Source organism: Acartia tonsa, chromosome 10 (genome assembly GCF_053477335.1).
Source record: "Acartia tonsa isolate MP-2025a chromosome 10, ASM5347733v1, whole genome shotgun sequence".
Taxonomy (NCBI): Eukaryota; Metazoa; Arthropoda; class Copepoda; order Calanoida; family Acartiidae; genus Acartia; species Acartia tonsa.
Window position 1 is genome coordinate 49,500,001 of NC_137269.1, and position 11,778 is coordinate 49,511,778.

Below are 11,778 nucleotides of genomic sequence, written 5' to 3' on the forward strand. Positions count from 1 at the left end.
TTAGGTTTGTAATTTCAATATCAATTTGAAATGGACTGTGCCTGGTATGGAGACTGGAGCCCAACCATGGCCTATCCATTTCCATCTAGTACCTCCAACCATTGTTCGCCCTAGTCCTAGCCCTAGAATAAGAAGAATTAGTTGTAGATTATAGGAACTAGGGATTCCATATTCTATTTCCATCTAGTAACTCTAACCATTGTTTGCACAAATATAGATTTACTGCCCTTCACATAGCAAAATCTTGCAAAATATAGCTTTTCGGCCTTTACAGAGGAAAATCTCACAAAATATAGCTTTTTCTGTCCTTCACATAGCAAAATTTTGCAAAATATAGCTCTAAGTCCAAATCCAAGCCCTAGAATAAGAAGAATTAATGGAGACTAGAGCCCAACCATTGCCTATCCATTTCCATCTAGTACCTCCAACCATTGTTTGCCCTAGACCTAGCCCTAGAATAAGAAGAATTAATGGAGACTGGAGCCCAACTATGGCCTATCCATTTCTATCTAGTACCTCCAACCATTGATTGCCCTAGTCCTAGCCCTAGAATAAGAAGAATTAGTGGTAGCCTATAAGAACTAGGAACTCTGTATTTCATTTCCATCTAGTACCTATAATCATTGTTCGCACAAAATATAGCTTTTCTGCCCTTCACATAACAAAATCTTGCAAAATAAAGCTTTTCTGTCCTTCACATACCAAAATCTCACAAAATATAGCTTTTCTGTCCTTCACATAGCAAAATTTTTGCAAAATATAGCTCTTAGCTCAAATCCAAGCCCTAGAATATAAAGAAATATTGATAATTAATGGAGACTGGGGCCCAACCATGGACTATCCATTTCATCTATTACCTCCAACCATTGTTCGCCCTAGTTCAAGCCCTAGAATATATTATAAGAACTAGGGACTCCATACTCCATCTCCATTTAGTACCTTTTTTACTTTTAAAATAAATCTAAATTTAAAAAAAATGGGTTTTATGATTCAACTTCCCCATCTGCAAGTGCCCCTAGAGGCCTCTAGGGGGCCTAGCCACTAGTAGATTTAAATAGAGTGTTCTTTGCTTATATAATATTCTATAATTGATATGATCTTATGACTTCATGTTTATGTTGACACAACGTTTTAATAGGATTTCTTTATTGAGTAAACAATAGTTCAGGGATCTAAAGGGATAAGACAATTGCCAATAAATTGTTGTACATTCCCAATGATGATACACAAAATTACCCCATCTGTAAAATTACAATTAGTCGTTAAAACACTTATTAAAATTCCCTAAGGTTTTTAAGCCAACGAATAACAAAGCGTAATTATAAAACTTTGGGAACTGGTGTAATAAACAGCATATTTTTCCTCTCTATCTCTGTTGCAAAACCCTGCTTTTTTGCAATCAAACTTCCAAGTAATAAATTTATGTAATATTATTCTTTTTTCCTTATTTTTTGCGCAGCAGCAAAAATTCTATGAAAAAAAATATGTCATTTTAAATGCAGAGAGAGACAATGGGTTGTTTATTACACTAGTCCCAAAAGTTTTATGATAATGTTTTCTTATTCGTTAGCTGAACAACATTGGGGATTTTAGGGAATTTTGTTTGGTTAGTTCATTAGGTTGAGTGTACAAACATATAAACCACTAATTTTTATTTACAGAAGGGGTAATTTTGTATATCATCATTGGAGACCAACATCAATTTATCTGCTACTGTCTTATCCCTTTAGATACCTGTGTTTATGTACTTGAAAAGTGGTTGAATAGATGTAGAATATAGTGGATATTATTACAGGAGAAAAAGTGTTAAGGTTGCTTATTTATTAGTCAGTTCGTTCATCCAGTAGGATGGGAGGGGATGTGGTAATAGGGGGTGAATTAGGGAAATCGTTATTTTTCCCCGCTGCGAGTTTCACTTTATTCATAGTTATTGGCCAGTTTGTTCATCCAGTATCTAGGAGGGGGGGGGATGGGGTAGAGGGAGTGGAAGGGAGGAATCGTTATTTTAGCTAGCTACAAGTTTCACTTTATTAGAGAACATGAAAACCTGGTGTAACTTCCAAGTAAAAATATATCCATTGCAGGTTGCTATGTGGTGAAAAGACAATAAATACAAATTATTAAAGACAAGTATCTGTCTTTGGTAGTTGAAGTGGTAGTAGGAATTCTGATTTAGGATTTTTGTTTTGTTTTATTGTAAAAATGTTTACAGTTTCAATAACTTTTTTGTTATTGAAGCTGGAGCCTTCAATTTTTTTTGGTATTGGTTTAGCATTAAGAAGACTTTCAGCAGGTAGAGCGGTGAATTTTAAAAAAAATTTAGGGGGGAAAAGTTTTGGTGGTAGTAATCACATATCTTTTAAGAATTTTTGAGGCGGTTAAATAAGAAGAGGTTACAAAGTAAACAAACCTTTACCCCCCCCCCCCCCCAATATCATGTAAATTAAAAAAAGTTTTGAGTTGTAGGGGAGGGGGGGGGGGAAGAATGAAAGGTGTGATAATAAGATGATTTTCTAAAGAAAATAAGGGGAGTAAACATCCCTTTACAGCCCCCCCCCCGAATGAACGTGTATAATGTTTTACCTGGATATTCTTGTGCTGGAGCGTAGTAGCCCGCTGCAGGTGGAAACTGGGCAACCTACAAAAACGAATAATAGTAAACTAATAGTTGTCTATCGCATCATATTATAGACAGATATTTAAATTATAAGATTAAAACTAGTTTTGTTAGCCTCGAGGGACCAACGGCCCAGTCACATTATCAGTGTCCAAACGTTTCAACCACTAATTGTAAAATAAAAATACGGGTATTTTGTATATCATCTTTAGGGATATTCATCATTCTATCGGCCATTGTCTTATCCCTTTAGATACCTGTCTTTTATGGATGTTGCCATCCTTGTTATTTTTTTTAACAATGACCCAATGATGTTCAACAATTGGTACCTGAATAGGAGGTAGATGTGAGACCTCATCATATCTGGGAGGGGGGCTAGGTGAGTGGGCCAGGGCAAGCTGGTGGGTTGTTGTCACAGTACTCCCCACGGAATCCCCTCCACCGCCCTCATCACGGAGGGCGTTGATAGCCCTCTCGATGTTTTCACTAAATAATATCCTATTATATAAAGAAGTAAGTTTTTTTGTCTGTAGCGAAGGATCTCGCTAACCGCTGAACCGAATGGGTTCTCCTTAACAGGGTAGCTTCTCATAGGTCCCAGGAAGGTTTATAACCATTTTGGGGGAGGGTACCACGACCCTCCCAAGAGAAATCGCCCCTAGAAAAAAATTTCCCCCTTTAAAAAAAATTTTTGTTTACTTTTTCTTTTAAAATCTAAAATGGAAATTGGGTTATCAAATTCGATTCCCCTCTCCTTAAGTGCCCCTAGAGGTTTCTAGGGGGTGTAGCCGCTAGTATTTTTATAAAGAGGGTCATTTTTTGTTGGCGTATTTTCCATAAAATTGTTTGTAACTGTTAAGTCAAATGCGCTTATTAAGTCAAACTGTTCTTATGTATGACCATTTCATAAATTATAATACATTTAACATACATATCTAAACGGTTAAACACAACTTTATGGAAAATACACGCAAAAAATGATAGCCTTTATAAAAAATACTAGAGGCCTCTAGTGGCACTTTAAATTTATTTTTCTTCAAATTTGTAATTATTGTCTATGTTGAGTTCAAGTCTCTACGTAAAAAAATGTTTCTTTAAATATTTTTTGGGTATTTCTCTTGGGAGGATGGTGGTACCCTCCCTGCAAATAGTTAAAAACCTTCCCGGGACCTATAAGAAGCTACCCTGTTAAGGAGAACCCGATCGGTTCAGCAATTAGCTAGATCCTTCGGTACAAGCATACACACAAACAAACAAACACAAAGACAGACATCCTGTTACTAAATTATAGGGATATGTTTTCATGCATTCAGTTGTCAACTGATAATAAAACAAGGAAATTTTATTCTATTTTTAGATAGACTATGAAAACCTCACAGAGTACACTAAACCCTAAAGTCTTCAAATAACATTTTTCTTTTCAGTTGGCTTAACAACCTTGGGGACTTTTATAGAATATTGATTAGTTGGTTCATAAAGTTGAGTGTTCAAACGTTTCAACCACTATTTGAAATCTACAGGGTAATTCTGAATATCATCATTGGTGATGTACGTCAATTTATCGTCCATTGTCTTATCCCTTTAGATCCTTATCATAAATACCTGAATTGTCGTCTGATAAGTGATAGTTGATTGATAGGATGCAGAGGTTGGTTGGGGGCGATGCTAGGCTCCATGTTATACAAGTCAGACGGGTGAGGGGGTATACTAGGCTGCATGTTGTACATGTCAGGCGGGTGATGAGCGGGGTAGTTTGGAGCTGATACTTGTGGTTCTACCTGCTGCTAATAATTATCAATAGAGAAAGCCTAAATTGTCACGTGTAACGTCATAAAAATCCATCTCTTCGTTTCCTTTCCCACTTTTCATCTCATTTTAACTTTTTAGACGTCACACGTGACATTTTAGGCTTTCTCATAGAGTATTAAGATGTAGTAAGACATGATAGAGTTGTCGATTTAAAACTTTGCATGATGATTCCTATAACAGTTAGATATTTAGATTTTAAAAACTTAGCAACTCTATGATTGTTAAAGAATGTCAGTGCGTCCATTAAAAACATTCTGACTTTTAAAATTTGTTTTAGGATATATTTATCCTATTTATCTGATTCTTGGATTACTAATTCCTATTCAAAAAAGGTACAACGTTACAAGCGAAGCCTTAAGTATGTTTTTAAACAGTATTCTGTATTTAAGCAGTTATGCAACAAAGTTACTTGTAATTTTGTTTTGACTTGCATTAATACTCTACTTATACAGTTCTGTCAATAAACAAGTGTTGATGTTCGTTTGTCCTACCGTTTCAGAGCTTCGCTTTTATGGATGTTGTCATCCTTGTTTTTTAATGATAATCCTTGCCTGCATTAAGTTCATACTAGCATGATCTCCCTACAAAAATATATTTACGTAGAAAATTGTAATATTAAAATAATATCTATTTTAAAAAGTAGAACGATTTCTGTCTGTCTATCTGAAGCTTATGACCTTGTCCGTATTTTCATCCATGATTTTTTGTGCTTCCCTGCTTATGGACATTGTTATCCTTGTTTAATATACTAAAAGATGTTATAATATGGAGAAAAAAACGTATTTCGAATAATATACTATATCTGTAAAATGACTTGGCGCAACTCATTATCATGCAAAGTAAGGACTTCTCAGACAAAGGTTGGCAATTGAAGAGTTGGTTGTCTGTTGGATGTTACTTTACGTAATATCCTTGGGTGTTAGAGTATCTTATCCCATTAAAGCAGATGATACTCTGGATTCTCTAGATAATCACTTAAAAATCCAAGGAGAATCCACCCTTGGAGGATGCTGTCTAAAATGGTGCAAAAAATGGGGACAAATTTTAAATTGTTTTAGCGTGTGACGTCATACCCCCATCTCTTTTCTAGGGGGTTTCTTTCCTCCTTCCCTTTTCTTTCCCCTCACTTGTGACGTAAATAAACAGCCCCGTCAAATCAATTTGAAATTTGTCCCCATTTTTTGTACCATTTTAGACAGCATCCCCTTGGAGAGGTAAATGAGGTAATACCTGTATAAAGCGTGTCTGTCCAGCGATTGTTGGATGATCCACTTGTAGGAATTGGGCGTTGTGACCGCTTGAAGCCTCTAGCTGCAGCTGCCGTGGCTCAAACTGACCGCCCGATGCCTCTAGCTGCAGCTGCTGACCCTCAAACTCATACACAAATGGTGAGTAATGAGAAACGGTTGCAGCACTAAAAACAATCAAATTTTCAACCAATGATAGGCCAATACACATACTAAATAACCAATAAAAAGGCCAGTTTACATTTTAATAAACCAATGGTAGACCAGTATGACGTAATTTTTAAAGACACTATAAACAAAAAACGAAAAAATCATTCTTATAACAAAATGTCAAAGGTAAAAAGCTCTTCATAGTGCCTATAAAAAATGACGACATGCAATACAAATGACCAATGATGGGTCAAAGACTAAATTACCCATTATTATTAACATTTTAATAAACAAATGTTAGACCAATAAAACGTAATTTTTTATAGGCAACAAAAAAAATTCCAGAAAAAAAACTTTGATGCTGCGCAAAATGGTATAAAAAAATGACGTCATACTATAAAGTTGTCCAATGAGAGGCCAGTATACATTGTAATTGACCAATGGTAAAATATATACTCGCCTCTCATTGGTTGTTTTATCATATGACGTCAATTTTTTTGTACCATTTTGCGCAGCATCAAAAACTTTACATTTATTTTTTGGCTTAGGATGATGTCATAACAGTACACACACATACACACATACACACACACACACATACACACATACACACATACACACATACACACATACACACACATACACACACACATACACACACACACACTAAATGATTATTTACCTGGAAGGAAGGGTTGTCACTTCCAGTTGTAATTATAATTCTGACTCGGGTGCAGGTTCTAGTCCATTTTCAGAAAAAGAGTTCTCTCTTCTTCCACTGGTTAATCCACACACACACACACACACACACACACTAGATGATTATTTACCTGGAAGGGAGGGTTGTCACCCCCAGCTGTAATTCTAATTCTGACTCGGGTGCAGGTTCTAATCCATTTTCAGATAAAGAGTTTTCTCTTCTTCCACTCGGTAATCCAGACACACAGACACACACACACTCACACACATACACACACACACACACACTAAATGATTTTTTACCTGGAAGGGAGGGTTGTTACCCCCAGCTGTAATTCTAATTCTGACTCGGGTGCAGGTTCTAATCCATTTTCAGATAAAGAATTCTCTCATCTACTGTTTAATCCACACCACACACACACACACACACACTAAATGATTATTCACCTGGAGGGGAGAGTTGTTACTTCCAGCTGTAATTCTAATTCTGACTCGGGTGCAGGTTCTAATCCATTTTCAGATAAAGAGTTTTCTCTTCTTCCACTCGGTAATCCAGACTAAAAATTATTATTTTAATCAGCTTTCCGCGGATATAAAAATGCACAACAATAAGATTAAAACCACCGAGATGCCGAAAGCACGGTCTAACAAACTGGTTCTAATATTATGATTGTATATTATTATATTCGTAGAAAACTGGATTTAATACAATAGATACCATACATGATTTTTCAGTGTGGCTGATAAGAATGGCAACATCCATTACCAGTGAAGCACAAAAAAATCAAGAAAAATTATAGCAAAAACTGTTTTATATAAATTCCTGTCCCCTAAATTTAAATTTACATTGCGATAAAAATAAGTGTAGGAATATACCCATAGAGGGGGTAAAGATTGGTTGGGGTCCCCTTTTGGTGGTCCAATTTTTTCTTTGAAAACATACCTTTTAAACCGACAAAATTTTACAGTTAGAAATAAGCCCCAACATTTCTACCTGTAGGGAATTATATTCATTTTCTGTTATGTCATTGGAAGCTCTGGTTATATTTGTTTCTTCATTCTAGAATAGTAAATTTATAACATCGTATTATAGACAGCTTTCCACGGATATTAAAATAAAACGATGAAATCGTAAAACCAGGGCTAACAAAACTGGATATTTATTTTAAAATTCGTGGAAAATATTCTCTAATTTGTTGCTGTACATGATTTTTAGTATGACTGAATACTGGTTCTAATCCAGGGGACATTAATCGGTTTCGAAACCATTTTTCATTAGATGATCTTTTATCTAAATTTTTTGGTTAAAAAATAAATTTTTACCGTTTCATGAATGTTTAGATTTACAGGTCTGTTATCTAAGAATGGGCATATACTTAATAATCCTAACTGAACTCAAAATAGGTCTGAATTAAGGTTTATTGTTATATTTTCTAGCATCCTGTAATAAAGTAATAGGATCTCTGTCTGTCTGTCTGTCTGTACCAGAGGATCTTGCTAACAACAGAACTGATATGCTTCTCCTTTTCTATGTACCTACTCGTAGGTCCTGGGAAGGTTTGCAGCTATTTTGCCAAATTACACTCTTCCAAGAGAAATCCCCCCCCAAAAAACTAAATTTAAATAACCCCATCTAGCCACCAAAAAATATTTTTTGGTAAACAGCTGATCTTAACAAAGATTGAGAAAAATAAACATTTTACATTCCCCTAGAGGCCTCTAGGGGGCGAATAGCCACTAGTATTATACTAAACTAATAAGCAGGGACTAGGTTATGCTCATCAGACCAACAAATGTAGTAAAATATACAAATTATCACGAAACCTTGTGGCGTTTCATGTAGTTGAGCTATTTGACTAATTATTATCTTTGGCTTCTAGTAAATATAGTGGTGTAGGTATAGAATCACGAAACCTCGATAAAGATTGCAGACTGCAATAAAGTATATATCCATGCCTTGATTTGATAATGATGTTGTTTGAATTTCTCTTGATGTAGGGGGACTATCCAGGGATCTTAGGGGATAAGACAATGGTCGATAAATTGATATACATCTCCAGTGATGACGCACAAAATAACCCCTTGTGTAGATCACAATAAGTGGTTAAAACGTTTTGACAATCTACTCAATCAAAATTCAATGAGCCCCCAAAGTTGTTTATTTATCGAAAAATAAATATTATTATAAAACTTTGGGGACTAGCGTATTAAACAGACCAATGTCTTCTCCCTTCCTGGGACTATTATTGCCATTCATAGTTTCAGCTATATTTCCATTTTCATCACTTATAGCCATGGTGGTTGTAGCTTCAATTGTGATTACTGTATCTTTTGGTGTATTTTTTTCACAACTGGTTGCATTTGAAGGTTCACTAAAATGAAAGTTCCTATGAAAAATGGCGTCCTACTGGCCATTAGAGTAAAACACTAGAGGGATAAAGGGTTAAATAAATGTATTTCCCTATCGCAATGACCTTGTGCTGACTCCCAATTGGGTCTTTAAAAATCAACCACTAATAGAATTATGTCATACAATACAAATGACCAATGATAGGCCAACACACAGGCTAAATTAGGCCAGAAATACGTAATATGAAAAGCTTCCTCTCTTAATTTCTGATTAAAAGGGATAATTTTGTTGATCACCATTGGGATGTACAACAATTTAACGGCCAGTGTCTTATCCCTTTAGATCCCTGGCTTTATCTCTGTCACAATTGCATATATAAAACCAAATAATATGGGATAATCCCTCATTATCCAAACAGCATTTATTTTTAGTACAAGGAAATTTCAATAGTATTTTTTAGAATCAACAAAAGACAAAACAAGCATGAGTATTAATGGCTAAGTCAATGTCCAATAAATTAATGTACATACCCTACATACATGATGATACACAAAAATACCCCATTTGTATATTACAAATTGTGGTTGAAAAGTTTAGACGCATGACTTAATGAACCATCCAATCAAAATTCAATAAAAGGACTCAAAGTTGTTAAGCCAACGAATGAGAAAACATTACTATAAAACGTTGGGGACTAGTGTAATAAACAGTACCCAAAGCCAACTCACCTGGAAGCTCTATTGGTATCAGCTGGAACTCTGGAATTAATTCTGGAAGTTTCTAGTTCCTGTATTTTCAGACAGACTGCAGAATTTGAGCTATTAGTCTGGTTATTATTACTTTCTACTGGTTAGAAAAACTTTACAAGTATTTCTAAAAGCGAAACTTTTCTATAATAAGGATCAGTCTGTCTGTAACATATAGCTCTTTTCGTTAATTTAGACATGTTAGAACTGTCATATTGATTCTAAACTGGGTTTGATTTAGGAACCATAGCAATTAATGTTAAATTTTGTGTATCTTCATTGGGGATGTACATCAATTTATTGGCCATTGTCTTATCCCTTTAGATTCCTGCAAAATTAGTAAATTGTAAAGATTCCTGTGATTGTAAGGTCATTTTGTACATTAGTAGGATTATCTGATGATTGCTGGTGGACAGGATCATTTGATGATGGCTGGTTTACAGGATTATCTGATGCTTGCTGTAGGACAGGATTATTTGTAGATTGCTGGTGGACAGGATTATGTGATGATTTCTGGTTGACAGGATTATTTAGAGCATCCATCTCCAAGAAATTGTGCTCTAACTGGAAAGATTTTCTGTGGCCTTTGCATTGGTTATTTCTTGCTATTTTTACAACAAGCGGGCACTGTATTCAAAAGGGCCATAAAATAGCTTACAACAACTCAAAGACTTAAATCTGAAGATAAAATAGCCTAAAACCGACACAGGACCTATGTGAAGCTTACCTAAAAATGAGTACTTAATTGGTTCAGTAGTTATTGAGATCTTATGCTCCAGACAAAAAGTTCTTACTACTTTATATAAAAGTCCTCATTTAATTTTATAGTCAGATATCACAAATGCTGATTTTTTGTAGATTATTTTGTATTATCCTCACATTCAAATTTAGTTTTACACAGAAAAGGTCAAGTGGTTAGCAAGTTCCTTTTGTACACACTGACATACAAATAGAAGAAAGACTTTTATATAAAAACTAGCACCTACGCCCCTAGAGATATATAGGGTCACTTGAGGCAAGGGAGTTTGATAACCCATTTTTTATTTTAAAATATTTTTAAAACTATTTTGGGAAAGGGTACCTCTCTCCCAAATGAAATCCCTCCTAGAAAATAAAATTACCCCCCAAAATTTGACTAAAATATAAAGTTGAGTCCCCTTCTCCCCTTCTTTAAGGGCCTCTAGAGGCCTTTAGGGGCGTAGTCGCTGGTAAAGAAATAAAGCAATTCCTGTAAGAGTTTTCAGTGTATGATTACCATTCTTATTTAATTCTTTTATATTTAATCTGGGTCCAAATATTTCATTTTTCTCTAGGATCACAAAATTGTCATTTTTAACATCTTTAGTATTATCCAATCCTATGTCCCCCTCGCCTTCACTTTTATTCATGATTACATTTTTAGCAACATTCACTTTAATATTCTTATTTTATGTTAAAGGCTTAAATTTCTGTTTTAAACTAATGCCGAAAAAATAAGAATGATCCCCCTCCTACGCTTTTTCATAAAGCACGCATTAAAACCAAAAATAAAGAGTCATATCTAAAATAAGTAATTTTTCTAACATTTAACAATTATAAAAGATTATGATTTTCTTATCCTTATAAAAAAAACACTTGTAAATAAACATATTTTTATCATAAATATTTTTTAGTGAAGTATATTTTGTATTTTATTGATTAAACATTAAGTTTTATTTATGGCGTAAGCGTCAGGGTTCTAAAGGGATAAGACAATGGCCGATAAATTAATGTACATCCCCAATGATACACAATATTAGCCTTCTGTAGATTATAATTAGTGGTTGAAACGTTTGGACACTCAACTTAATGAACTAACCAAACAAGACCCCAATGTTTTCGAGTCAACGAACAAGAAAACGCTGTTATAAAACTTTGGGAACTAGTATAATAAACAGCACAATGTCCCCTCCCTCCCTGCGTAAGCATGCAACAAAATCCTCCAAGTAAAGTATTATTTAACAGTGATTTATAAGGATAAGGCTTGATAAAAACGAAACATTTCATATTTATATTTATTTAGTACATCCTTCCATATGTCTGCTCTTTTCGTTTAATGATGTTTTCACTCAAAGTCAAACCTTTTTAATAGCCAAAGCGGCCTCCTAACCCTTATTTATAATTTTTTACATACAATTTTTT

At 34.7% G+C, this 11,778-nt stretch overlaps 2 protein-coding genes across 2 annotated transcripts; both read right to left on the minus strand.

The window, feature by feature from the left end:
• On the minus strand, positions 1–4,416 carry LOC145330857 (uncharacterized). Its single transcript, XM_080175520.1, has 4 exons — positions 4,220–4,416; positions 2,947–3,103; positions 2,584–2,638; positions 1–122 (listed from the first exon to the last, which is right to left on the minus strand). The coding sequence occupies exons 1-4, from the start codon at positions 4,342–4,344 to the stop codon at positions 1–3; spliced, it is 459 nt and encodes a 152-aa protein (XP_080031646.1). The 5' UTR covers positions 4,345–4,416.
• Positions 4,417–4,779: 363 nt separating this feature from the next.
• On the minus strand, positions 4,780–8,361 carry LOC145330858 (uncharacterized). Its single transcript, XM_080175521.1, has 6 exons — positions 8,347–8,361; positions 7,846–7,911; positions 7,517–7,582; positions 6,970–7,079; positions 5,657–5,840; positions 4,780–5,007 (listed from the first exon to the last, which is right to left on the minus strand). Exons 1-6 carry the CDS (start codon positions 8,359–8,361, stop codon positions 4,948–4,950), a joined length of 501 nt encoding a protein of 166 aa, XP_080031647.1. The 3' UTR covers positions 4,780–4,947.
• Between the last annotated feature and the right edge of the window lie 3,417 nt (positions 8,362–11,778).